Here is a 13,504-nt window from a genome sequence, read left to right on the forward strand (position 1 = left end):
CTTCTGAAAACCTTCAGTTACCTCCCTTCCCTTTGTACTCTTTGATGAAAGTAAACCTTTTTTGACTGCAGGGTTCTCTCTTGCAGCAGTTCAACAGCAATGAAGCATTTTACCCTTAAGAACAGGTGTGATAAAACAGCGTATGGTGCCAGGGCATCAGTAACAGCCTGTTACTCCTGTAAGAAGCTTCTTGGAGGCTAACTATAAGGGTACCCATTCAGCTCTGGCCATCTAAGCTAAAACAGGGTCTAGATACAAAAGAAATGTACATCACCAGTAGTGTGTGTCCTTAAAAGAAAAGAAAATAAACTACGACAAAGACCACTGAGAGAGAAATGGCTTCTATCAAACAAACACTGTTTTACCTTTCAGCTGTACCTGAGTCTATGTAGTGAAAAGTCCATGCTTTCTGTCCAGTAATTTCATGCTGGTTAACTAAGACATTCATGCCTACTACATAGGATATCAAATAATACCTTTCCTTGGCAATACTTGCTACTAATTCTTCTAGGCATCAGTTTTCTAGTCTTTATACAGCTCTGTTTCCTTTTGCTTAACCATAGCATAAAATCTCAATAGCACTTACCAGCTGGGAGAATTACCTCTGATTAAAAAAACATAAAAGATGGATTATATTTTTTAATATTTGAAAAATCCGACTTGCAACACCTACTAATTGCTATCTAGGTATTATCCAAAAGTCAAGGATTACAGTTCTCACTCATCGCCTCTAAAAGTGATACTTCCTACATCCTTGCTCAGTGAGATCAGCTTCCAGCTTTATAAATCCTAGATGTGTTTCCTGTGCTGGAGACAGATTTTCTTGCCTGTTTCCACCAAGCATTTGGCTTATCCAAGTAAAACTTCCGCTCTCACATCCAGTGCCAGTGCAATTTCCTTCTTCTCCAGGATCTCCCTGCTCCTTCATCTCCTGGGATGGCTGTTCCCAGCACGGCAGCTCAGCAGTTGGGCAGATTCTTGTGCTGGGTGTCACTGTCCTGCTCTTCAGCCACCTCGGAGAGCTGGAGCACGGCACACTGCAGCCCCCACCACGGCAGAGGGGCCTTGCAAATCTCTTCCCAGCCATCATTGTCGATGTCATAGCCAACCACGTCTTGTGTGGAGACCTCCAGTGAGTTTTGCCATTTCTTCCCCCCAATAAGAAGAGCTGTTTCCTCTACCACTGCCAGGCCGTAGGAGAATCGATCGTAGACCAGTGGTTTTAACCGAGTCCATTGGTTTTGATCTGGGTCATACCTTTCTATTTCAGAGAAAGGTTCATATAATCCCAGAAAGGTGAATATGGATCCCCTGATTGTTGCCATCTGATGCCCAAACCGAGCAATGCTCATTGGGGCACGTTTCACCCACTGCCCTTCAAGTGAGCTCAGGGAATAAACCTCATTGCTTGTGCTGGCTGGGGCCAAGTACTTGCCCCCAGAGATGTATATGGTGTTCTTGCAAACAGCACTGGCATGGCCATGTATCCTGCATGGCAATTCCCTGGCCTTCGTCCATCTGTCCCTGCTGATGTCATAGACTTCCACAGATGAATGCAGCGACCCGTCCTCACCCCTTCCACCAATGGCAAAGATATCCTTACCTAGGACACAGCAAGAAAACTGGCATCTCTTTTCCAGCATGCCCGTGATTTGGGTCCATGTGTTAAATCTTGGATCATACCGATGGACCTTATTTGTAACCAATAAAGTCTGTCCAGTTTTAGCATCACCTAAGGTACCACTTTGTATTTCCCCACCCAGGACATAGAGGAAGTTCCCCACCACACACACACTGTGGTTCTGCACTCTGTCCTGCAGCTGCGTGAGGGTTCTCCATTTGTGATTGTAAACATCAAAGGCCACCACATCAGTGATGAGCCCTTCGCTTGCTGTGCCTCCCCCCAGCAGAATGATCCGAGTTTTCTGGTTCCTCAGTGTCGTGGACTTATCCTGCAGGACAGGCTGTTTGAATACAGATGTGTGATAATTTATTGCTTTTATGATCAAGCATTTAATAGCTGGTGAGAGGGACACTTCTGACTGTGTGTAGGTTTTTCTCAGCTCTCCTACTGGGATGAGACCATATCTTATGTGCTCTAAAAGGCTGCTTGCATGATCCAGCCTGGATTTATCATGCTTCAACCACAGCAGGACAAGATTCAACAGGCGGCATTCTTCCACCATGGGGAGATCTGGTGATTGAATCACTGCTAGCAAAGACCTGAAGTTCAGCTCGAGAAGTCCTGACAAATCCAAGTCCAGCAGCTTCCAGATGTTTTTGATAATGTATTTTTCTGTGGCTGCTAGGGCATCTGGCAGGTAGAACCTTCTGGCCACGTTGGCAGAGTAGCAGCAGTTTTCCAAGGCAAGATTGTTAACTAAGTACTGATTGCACAAGCCAATAGCATCAGTCACTTGTAAGTAGCTTGCAGCTTCCAAGGTATCCTCCAGGCTTTCAAAGGAAAGGGGCAGCAAGGATGTGTAAATGAAATCCAGGATATGCTGGAGCCCGGTGGGTGAGACAACTTGCAGGTGAATGACACTGGCTTTAGACTCTTGGGTATAGCTTTTGAACATGGCTCGGAAGTAGTCGCTGGAGCATGCCAACAAGGACTTGTGTGCAGGAAACTCGTTTTCTTTCACTTTCAGCAAAATGTCACAGAGAAAGCCCTCTGATCTCAGGCTCTGGTATTGGGCAAGCACGGCAGCGCAGTGTGCTTTGCAGTAGGACAGGAAGTAGCTCATGGCAGACAATGCAATGCTTTCCCCTTGAGCTATTAGTGCTAAAATGCAATTAGATATTGAAACAGCTGCCTGACTCAACAGCCATTGCTTGAATGCCCAGCAGACCTCCAGCTGTTAGAGAAAAGCCCAGCTCAAAGAAACCAAGTCAGTCTCTTGCCTGGCATAGGGGGACCGTTAGTAGATTTGTAGTGAATTCAATTCATTCCTTTATAGAACAAATAGCTATTGTCATATCAGCTGTAGGATGCTTACTTTTCTTGCCTCCACAAGAAGGATGAAGAGTCCACAGTTGTGCCGAGCACTTGCTTGGCTGGCCATCAGGTGACAGATGAGGGAGCTAGATGACAATCACAATAAATGGCCCTTCGTGTGTGCTCAGCCGTTGCCCCCAGCCCTCCTTGCTCCACAGGCAGATCCCAGGGATCCTCTCTGGCTGCCAGCGCGCGGCTCTGAGCAGACACAGATGAGAAGGGAGCGCTGACTTTTCTCCTCTTGTTTGTAGTTTGAACTCCAGTCAGTTCAGATGTCCCCACCCCTGGGACAGCAGCCCCCTTTCTGTCCCTTTTCCACACGGTCTTGGGAAGCCTCAGCCGGAGATCAAATCAGCGCCCAGGGATTATTACGGGAAGATTTTCTGAGCCCATAAATCTTTCCCCGGCAGCCACTAAGACAACCAAAATACCATGATTAGTCACTGGTTCGATTTGACATGCATTTCTGGCTCTTTGCTTCACGTGACACCTCCATAGCTCACAGCTACCAGAATAGCCACAGCCTCATCCCCTCATCCCCCTCGCCTGGGAGCCAACCCTGGGCGGATGAGAAATGGGGCCAGGGACTGGGAGGACAGAGGAGCTTCCAGCGACAGCCACAGCCAAAGCAGCTGACTTGGAATGACCTGGCTGGAAATCACAAGGGTAACGCGTTCGCACAAAGTGGTGACAAAAATAGATTCCCCCAGTTCAGCCATAATAAACCAAATTCTGTTTATAGAGGAGGCTTTGCATAATTGTGCTCTCAGTTACCAGCTGGGAGCAAACCCAGAGCCCCCAGGGATGGGCCAGAGCTGTCTTGCTCAACTTTCTCACTTTCCGTTTGTCCCAATTAGAAGCACTTATACAGGGATTATCCCTGATTTTCACCTGGGCACTTCAGGGTCTAATTTCTACCAGGAATAGCAGCTCTGGGCAGGCTACATATTCTGACCTCTTAAAGCTTGCTTTTATTTCTTCTTTTTTTTTTTTTCCCTGCATAACTCTGGGTGGAGGTGTTCAGGAATCTTCTCTCAACACCTTTCTTTCAAATCAAACCCTCAGGACTTGCAGACCCCAGTGTTGATAAATGCCTGATCATTTTGCTGCACTGTGAGCCAGCAGACTTGAGAGCAGAGAAGGATCCCACAGGACTGGAAAATTTCACTTTTTGCTTAAGCCCAAGGTAAAGCCTTTTTACTGTATTTGTTTATATTTATTTATGTGATGTCATGAAATTCTGGCTTACCCCTGTAGCTGAGCAGTGTTTGGAGCTGACTGGATCCTAATAAGGACTCTGCATGCTGTATGACTGTTCCAGCTTAAACTGTCTTGCTAAACAGACTGATACCTATATATGCTCTGTTTGTGGGGAAGAACTCCAAAAACATCATTTTTTTGTTGCTGTGTAGCTCTGAAAATTTATTTCCTCTTGAATCCGCTTTCTGTCGTGACATTATAGACCATGAATCAAGATCTTGCTAAACGATCTTGCCCTTTGCTAGCAAAACAACATGTATGGGCAGTAGCGATGAAGGAGAAAAGGGGCACTAGTATTTTTTCACAGTGGTTTTGCCTCTGTCCAAGTTGGGGCAACTCTGAGGTATGTGAGGTGTTAGTGAAGCTGTGCGGTTGATTCCAAGGTTCAGTTTTGATATTTCTCCTGTTTTGGAAGTAGAGACCAAAGGCCAGGTGCCTCTGTCACCCCTCAGCAATCATGAGTCCTGGTGATGAGGGACCAGGCCTTAAATGCTCCCACTCCTGGAGACACTGATTTCCCAGTTTAACCCCACCAGGTACCAGATTTCTGTACCACAAGGTGCAGATAAACCTCCACTGTTTTGAAATAGCTGGGTGAACACTATCCATCACAATTTCCCTGGGAGCTTGAGGTGTGAGACACGAGAGCACAGGAGCTGTGCCTGCCCCACAGGGCTGAGTTTGAGGAGAGTTTTGCAGCAGTTCTGGCATGTGAGCCTCCTGGCATCACCTCCTCCTCACCAACAGCCCTTGTCCTCCAGCAGCCCTTAGCCTGTGCTGCCACAACTGCTCTGACACAGCCGGGAACTGATGCACAGGGAGAAATGGGGAAAACCCAAAAAGAGAAGAGGAGGGAGGCAGGTCTCTGTGGCCAGGTCAGCCTTCCTCACTGTGAGCTCCCAAGCAGATTGAGCACAGCAGAGCTGAGCCACGGGCTGGGCTGGGGCTGCAGCTCCAGCAGAGACCCCGTGCACAGAGCTGGGCTGGCTGCCCTGGAGCCAGGGCCACCAGCCCCAGGGCACTGCTGAATGTGTGTGCTGGTACCAGCTGGGACCCAGCACACATAAATAAATCCTACTACCCCGGATCCAGCTGTACCAGAAAGAGGTCAAATTATGGCTTGACCGGCTGAGGGTATTGCCAGCAGCAGCCAAGGAATATTCCTGACCCCCATATGACACTCCTGCCTCCAAGTGATGCACTCCCAGTCAAAGGCAGTGTGCCTTTTCCTCACCTCCAGTCTTGTACCAGTTTGGCTGACACGTGTACAGTACCAGCACAGCTCTAGCCACTGTTATTTCTGTAATTTCAGAGAGGCCAAACAAGGCGCAGTCTGAACGTCCCTGCCTGTGCCCAGAGTGACTCCATGTCAACCCAGCTGGTTGTGCATCACTTGCTTTACAAATGAATTCCATCCATGGGTGGCTGTTTATACAGGTCAGTTGCTGGCACTGATTGAACTGAACTGATTTAACACCAGTGCCAGGGAAGCGGGTGCTATAATTGTATGCAGATTTGCTGTGCTATTCCCTCTCAGACCTACTTCATCTTCATGGCAAGCCAGCTAATAGAAGTAGTAAGAATCATGATCCTTATAAAGCTGTTTATGTGCCTGGAGGTTTTTTTTTTTATTTTGGCTTATAATTGAAATAAAACCACATCCTTTCCAGTCCCTTGCTCTGGAGTGAAAAAAAATCATTATCAAAATGAGGTTTTTCCCTGCTTCACTACCAGGCAGTTAGCCTTGTCTAACTAGGGAGCCTGCTTAGCCAAGACTCCTTTATCAACGAACAAATTATCTTCATGCAGCAGCTCAGGTCTCCAGCACCTTTGGAAGAATATTTGATGTCCATTAGTAAGAGAACAGACAGTGACTAAACAGCTAACTTGGGAATCTCAGCACGAGACCTAGCACTAAGTGGGATGCAGTCAAACCAGGATCTCATTTTCCTCGGGTGTAATTTCGAAGATCAGATCTAATGTTTGACTCAGTAGATGGTGCTTAAAATTAGGGAAATACTAGTGTTTCAATGATGTTGATTTGTTGGGAATAGATAATACATTTCTAATCATGTGCATCATTTAGACTTTAAATTAGATTTAGATTTCAAGCTTTCAGTATAATTTCTGTTGAAGTGATTGCTCTACTACAGTAGGAAGTCTGAAATAAAAAAGAAAACATTTAGATGTGTGCTGTGAAAAACATTGCCTTCCACACACACAGAGGTTTTTTTCCTATACAAAATTGAAAAATGGCCTAAGTTGCAATGCCATGTTCAGTTTAATATTGCAAGTAGGCCATTGGTCAATGTTGGCCAATAAACAATGGAATTATTATTTTATATTTTACCAATTATTTTTTAAGAGTAAAAATTATAAAGAGTTGTACAAGTGATATTAGTCTCATTACTAACAAGTGGCTTACTGTAAAATACTCATTACAAAAATCCACAGCAGAGAATTACCAGGCTACATTTTGTTCCAAAAGAAATCAGTGCATTCCAGAGGACAACAGAGTAAATATTTCAGATGCTTGATAATGTACCACATGAACAAATAACAGCAAAATGAGCCAAGAAATGAGTATAGCCGTACAGGTTTCCTAGAAGTGCTAATCAGAAAAATTGTATTGATTTAAGTTGTCTTGTAAAAATCTTTGGACTACAGTCTGTTCTTCATCCTTGAATAATCATTCACAGTAGTATTTGGGTCAGCATATCTATTTAAAGCAAAGGATGTTTAGCCCAGGAAAGCAGTCCTTAAGAGCAAAACAGCAAGAGGGAGGAATTTTCTTGCAGCTAAAAGCAATGTCTAGTGAGATCATGTCTGTGTATGAAAGCAAAACAAGAAGGTTCCCAGCTTGCATGAGGTGGGCTTAGGCTGTGAGGTTTCCATTTAGGCAGGGGGAGGCTGGGGTCGCCTGTGGCCACAGGACACTGTCCCTGTGAGCTGGGGAGCAGGAAGGCAGCACAAGGCAGGGCCTGTCCCAGCCTGGCAGAGAGGTTCTGCAAACCCTCAGCACCCTGCATCCATCCCTGTGCCACCTCAGAGGGGTCTGTGTCTCGGGACAGTGCTGGCAGCAAAAACCTTGAGTGCAAGGCTCCATCTGCCTCTGGGGAGAAGAGAGGTTTGGTATGGTCAGGAGTCAGAGCAGGGACCCCAGCCAAAGCTTGCTGCAAGACCGTGGCTGCTAAACCATGGCTGTGTGGAACACTTCTGTGGTTCTGGGGAAAAAGAGAAGGAAAGGAGGAAATACTGGGGCACACCTGGGCTGGGAGTGGCCATGTCCCAGCTGGGTTACTCCAGCACTAACTACACCTGTGCAAGAAAGTATCCTGTGCCTAATTGTGAAATATGAAATAACAGACTTTCAATCAGACAGTGCCTCATTTATTTCCTCTCCCTGTTTTTTCAGGTTTCGTTTGCCTTCCGTGAAGACAAATGTTCCAGCTTCCATTGCCACCTCAGTGGGTTAGACATGAGCTTCCCTGGTGAATAAAAAACAAATTGGAAAATGTTTAACTTGGGTTCCCATTCCAGAGCAACTGCAATGGGATGAGTCACTGTGCAGCCACAGGATAACGAAGGAGAATGTGTATTTTAATGAGCCCATTTCAGAGCAGATGCACTAATAGCTTTCACAGCATCTCGCAGCTGAGGGTGGAGGGCTGCTTGGGGTTCATCTGTTCCTGTGATGGTCAGGTGGCACCAGAGATGCTCTGCATTGAGCCCTGGCTTTCACCCCTGGGCAAGCAGTGCTGCCTGTGCTGTTTTGGGGCAGAGAGAGATCTGCAACCCCTGCCCAGGGGGATCTTCCCTCTGCATCCAGCTCAGGGATGCTCACAGACATCTCTGGCTGCTGACTTTGCACAGCATGGGTATGTACAGCCCTAGCTGAAGCTGCTCTGCTTGTGGGTCCCTTCTGCAAGTATGGAAGCCTCCCTGCTATAAAAGGAACATTTCTGACCCTCATGTGGCACTCCTGCCTCCCAGAGACCTTGAGGCTGGTTGAATTGGGTTCCCAACCTTTATTTGCTTAGGAACAAGCTGCAGCTTTGGGCTGTATGACCACTGCTGGCAGGAGAGCTGGGCTCTCCCTCCTGCCCTGGCTGGGCACACACACCCAGCAGCTCCCAGCTCTGCCTCCTGCACACAGCCCCTGCACCTGACCTCTATCCAGCACAAACCCCCTGTGACTGGGATACATACCTCAGGGTAAGAAAGGGTCAGGAAACTGGGACTAGCCTCCCACAGTTCAGTGGTCTTTGAATGCATTTATGGTAATTAGAAGGAGGATGAGTTTTCATAGGGATTGAGATGTAAGGAGCAAGCAGTGCTGAAACCACAGAGGAGAAAACTCCTCTGATATTTTCGTGTGTTGGGACACCATAGAGATGAAGTAAAGCTGCAGTGATGAAGTAAAGCTGTATGTCTCTGAAACCAAGGTGCTTTTCACATAAGCTGTGAGGATTCAGCTCCACCATCCTCTTTCATCCTAATTCACATTCAAGCAAATGCTCTCTGAGACATGGACTGCTGATGAGCAAAGTAAAGGTTACAGTGTAATGAGCTGCTGTTACTGCATGGGATAAGGAGATCCTGATGTCTACACTCAGCTGATCACTAAAAGTGTTCCTAGAGTCTGTACACTACTGTCATCGTTGTTGTGATGGCTGTCGCTGCACCACCACATTACCTACTGACTTGGGCTTGGTCCCTCCATGCCGTGTAAGTATCAGGCTTATCCGTGGGACTGAAAGGATTGCACCTGCACATGCTGATCCTTTTTCACTTACAAGCTCTCAGGTTTGAGAGTGGGAGAGCACCCATGGGTGAAGTGCAGCTGGAATTGATTGCACATGCCAAAGGATGAAGGATGGATGACAAACCACCAGGTGTCTAGAGGGCTTTTTTCCTCTCAATGACTCCTGACTGAATAAAGCCATACTGGAGTGTGACAAAGGCATTGATGGAATGTGTGTCGTTTACCCCCCCCTAATTTTCATGAGCGACTGACTGGTGTGTGACTAGCAAGCCTCTCTGATCAATTGTCAGGCTGATCTCAGAGCCAGTCCATAGTGGCATAAGGTACTGGAGGCCCTGCTTACCACACAGGGAGAGAGACAACTCCCTCCACACCAGACATAGTCCCTATATTCCACTCCTGAAAGAAATTCCTAGGGTAGTTACAGAAATTGTGTATGCCAAATTTTCTTCCCCAAGCCCCAGTCCTAGAAGACTGTGAAGGATTTCTGTTGTCTGCCCTCTTTCCGTGGTATGATCTGGATGCCAGCTGGGCATGAACATAAACTGTGGATAGCAGTGAGCCAAACCCCTCATCTCCAAGGCGCTCTCCAAGAACTAATGTACTGTGAGATCACTTTTATTAATTTTAATTTAGAGTTCATATGAGAGGAACAATGCAAATATTGACTCTGTCATGGAAGTGCAAAGGTTTGCCTGCACAGAAAAAACACATAGCATGCCCAAAACAGCTTGAAAGGCTGTTCTATATTCAGCAAGTTTATTTTGGTCTCATCTGTCTAGGATAAGGATTGACATAAGTGCGCAGTGTGCACCTGGCATGACAGTGCAGCAGCATCTTCCTGGTACAATAGCAGAGTTTTTAGGGGACCTTTGCATTTTGCCTGAAGCAGGAAAATCATTGCTCTATGTCAGTTCTTCTATCACACTCAAGAAAGGAAACTGCAGACAAGTGAAGAAAAAGCAGGTGAAGAGGACAGATGGACCTGAAACTCTTTGGGGGGAAACACAAACTTTGAAATGTCTAAAAGAAAAACACCTTGCCAATACTGCAAAGACTTACCTGTCCATTGACCCATCTCTCCAGGGCAGGTGGTATCTCTCAGCTGGATCATGGGACTTGTCTGACACTGTAAGTCAGCAGCCCTTGGATGCAGCACTCCAGCCTTGCCAAGGCACCCAGCAGTGCACCTGGGCAAGGTGCATTCCTGACCCTCCTCAGGAATGCAGGTCAGCCACAGGTGTGGTCTGGGGTGGACTGGCAAACTCCTCCTGCAGTAAAGAGACAGTGGCTTTGGAGGTGATGGTGGGGAATACAGTTCATCAGGATGCCAGGTTCTGCCAGGAAATTCTCAGTGCTCACACATAAAAAACCAGAACAGTTGCACCTTCCTCCTCCTCCATTTAAGAAAGCAGTGCTGGTGTCAAGGAACCTCCTCTGGTGCCAACAGAGTCATGTCCAAGGGGAGGATGAGAGCTGAGCTAATAAGAGCTGAAGTTCAGTGAGAAATGTGGTTAAATGGAACTACCACACAATTGTGTCAATTGGATATCCTAGGATTGAAAGGAGGGAGAGAATAAAAATAAATGTGTATGCCTCCATTTTTTTAAAATTATGAGTAATTACATAATTAATATTTTCTGGAGGTCATTCAAGGACAGCAATGCAGTAGTTTAGGCCAACTTGACCATCCTGAAAAGGCACAACTGTGGTTTCCCTACCTCTCGTTCTCTTCCAGTCTTCCTCTTTGCTGAACTATGGTCCAACAAGCAAGTTACCATAAAAAAAATTTCCTGAATTTGCACTGTGAAAATGACAAATGTGGTCAGAAGAAACCTGATTTCGAAAGGTAATTAGGTTTATATATGAAGAACAGTAGATAATCTATGTGCCTGCATCTTCATTTAGCTCACAGTAATATGAATATGCCTACAGCCCTGGCAAAAAAACAAACCCAACCAAACCAAACTAAACCAAATCGAACCCAAAATCAGAAATCACCAAAAGAAAAGTAAAAATATTAACTTCACAAACTAGACTGGAGGCAGACTTTCAGCCCATCATTATGCAGGCAGATACTGTGCACTGCTGGTATAGCACTTCATTATACCAGCTAAGACAAAACTGTTGGATCTCAGAAATCTGGAGTTTTTGAGCTTTCTGTGCTTCCAGGCACAGAATCCCTGGAAAACACTGCTCTGGACCTGAAACATTAGAGAAGGCTTGTAAATATGAATAATGAGTTAGAAATCACAAATGTGTAGTGGGTTAGATGTGTGTGTTTTCACTGGGTGATGAGTGTTAAATTTGAGGTTTTTATAGTATAGTGGTTATGAGACAAGATGGAGAATTTTGGGTGGTGTCTTTTTCTTTGTTCATCTTCTTCTCTTCCATCTTCTTCACAGAACTCAGGTAGTAACCTCTGGTTGGTCAGTCAAAAGTCATTCTAAGGATCATGGGAATCTACTATTGGGTCAAAAGGATAAATAATGTAGGTGTTAAACTTTTATTGGTTTGTTTAGCTTTAAAAGGCCTTGAAGTAGGCTCAGCTGGAGGCCATTTTTCCCACTTCTAGCAGGAGCAAGAGGTGCTGTCTTACTTTCTGTAAATTTTGATAAGAAATAATAAACATCCAATTCCAAACATGAGAATTGTCTCAATCGCCTTTCTAATAATCCTGGCTCTGAGGGAAAACAGATGACACTGATGACAAACCACTAATAAGTGGTGCAAAGCCCAGTATGGACCCCTACAAAAACTTCTAAAAAAATGGATTGTATTAAGTAAATTCTCCCATACTTCCCAACATCAGCACCCTAACATAATTTCCAAGGTTTGAAGATTACACTGTCTGGAAAGAAAACACTCAAATTCAGGACTTACCTTCACATAGTCATATCCACTCACTTTTCACACACACCAGCTGTACATGTAAATAAACAGTCTATGCAAACAAACTGCACATCCTGATATTTCTACTACTCCTGACAGTGGTTTAGAGCCTGCAAGTTGAAATTATAGACAGAATATGAAAGCAGTCACCATACAAATCACCTGTCTATCTTTCCCCAAGAAGGTTTATTTGCCTTTGATGATATAAAATTGCTGTTAGAAGTCTAATAGATCTTCTGCAGGGAGCTATATTTTGCAATTTTCTTCAAATGAACTTTGTGGTCAAGTGAGTATTTTTCAGTCCAAAGTTTACAGTGTTATATGGAAATAGAGACAGATTTTATTTCCTTCAAAGCCAATAGAAATTTTGCCATCAACTCTGGAACATGCAGAAACACAACTTTCTCAGCACAGAGAAGCTTGGGAGGCTGTCTCAGCTTAATTTTTCAACCTTATATGCTGGCTTTCTCACCTGATATGCAGGGTATAATCAACTCCCAATGGTTCTGTTAGAATAAAGGTAATTTTAAAGATCAGACCCTTTACTACTGAGCCCCTTATCTGCTATAGAAGAGAGTCTGGTGAGTTTCTACCTACAGAACTTTATTTTTAATGGGTTAACTCTTGCTGTGTAGAGATTGTCAGTGGTTTGTGTGGCATGAGCAGGCCCTGGTGAGCAAGGATGGGGAAGGGCAGCAAAAATCTCTGCTAGGATGTCCCCATTCTGCAGCCTCCAGTGATGCTTTAGGGAGCAGAGTCCTCAGACACCAGCGTTATGTGGGTGCTCCTGCCGATCTCACCTGGGTTACTTCAGAAGCAATATTGTTTCCTACTCCTTCAACTTCTGGAAATGTTTAATTAAGTGATAAAAAGGTTGATTTTTTTTTTCCCCTGCTAGTCAGATCAGGCATTGTCCTGATTTTCCTTATATTTTCAGGAAAGAGTTACTGGAGAAAATACTGCATTTCTACAGCTTCTGGAATTGCAACGGATTGCCATAAATCCAGAAAAAAAATACTGCAGAGAACTTCAGTTCCTATGGGCCATTTGTGGTTTCCCATGTACTGAAATTCTCAACTAAAAAGACAAACAAGAGGATAAATAGGTATAGCTAAGACATCAGAAACAAAAGTATTAGGTCACTTTCAAAGGCAGAAAGAGCAGTTAGAGGCCAAGGTCCTGTCAGGCAGCTAAACAATCCTAATGGCCATTGCTCCTCATGACAATGTCCTTCCTGCTTACTAAAATGCAGTGATTCTGTTATCAAGGTGTCACCAAACTGTCTGATTTGTTCAGGACAGTGCTGTGTGCAATGGGCACTTTTGAAACACTCACAAAGTGCTGGAAACTGCCCTCCCATGAGGCCACTGCTGTAAGTCACTGCAGTCAATAAATCCTCTCGGTCTTAATTGTTTGGGTTTCTCTTAGAAACAAATATTCACCAGCTTCTGGTTTGCACAGTCTTCTAAAGGGCACAAATGCTAGCTCCAAGGGGAGCCAGGCTATTCAACCCTAAACTATTTAACCTTGGCTTCCTGTGGCAGCCTGCACTGCCATAAAAGCAGGCATCACTATGGGACGTATGTGCA

At 45.2% G+C, this 13,504-nt stretch overlaps 1 protein-coding gene across 1 annotated transcript; it reads right to left on the reverse strand.

Annotated features, from left to right (window-relative positions):
- Window positions 1–626: 626 nt before the first annotated feature.
- On the reverse strand, window positions 627–3,421 carry KLHL34 (kelch like family member 34). The gene has a single exon (XM_014879710.2). The coding sequence runs from the start codon at window positions 2,745–2,747 to the stop codon at window positions 960–962; it is 1,788 nt and encodes a 595-aa protein (XP_014735196.2). The 5' UTR covers window positions 2,748–3,421; the 3' UTR covers window positions 627–959.
- Between the last annotated feature and the right edge of the window lie 10,083 nt (window positions 3,422–13,504).

Source organism: Sturnus vulgaris, chromosome 2 (assembly GCF_052056855.1).
Source record: "Sturnus vulgaris isolate bStuVul1 chromosome 2, bStuVul1.hap1, whole genome shotgun sequence".
Lineage (NCBI taxonomy): Eukaryota > Metazoa > Chordata > Aves > Passeriformes > Sturnidae > Sturnus > Sturnus vulgaris.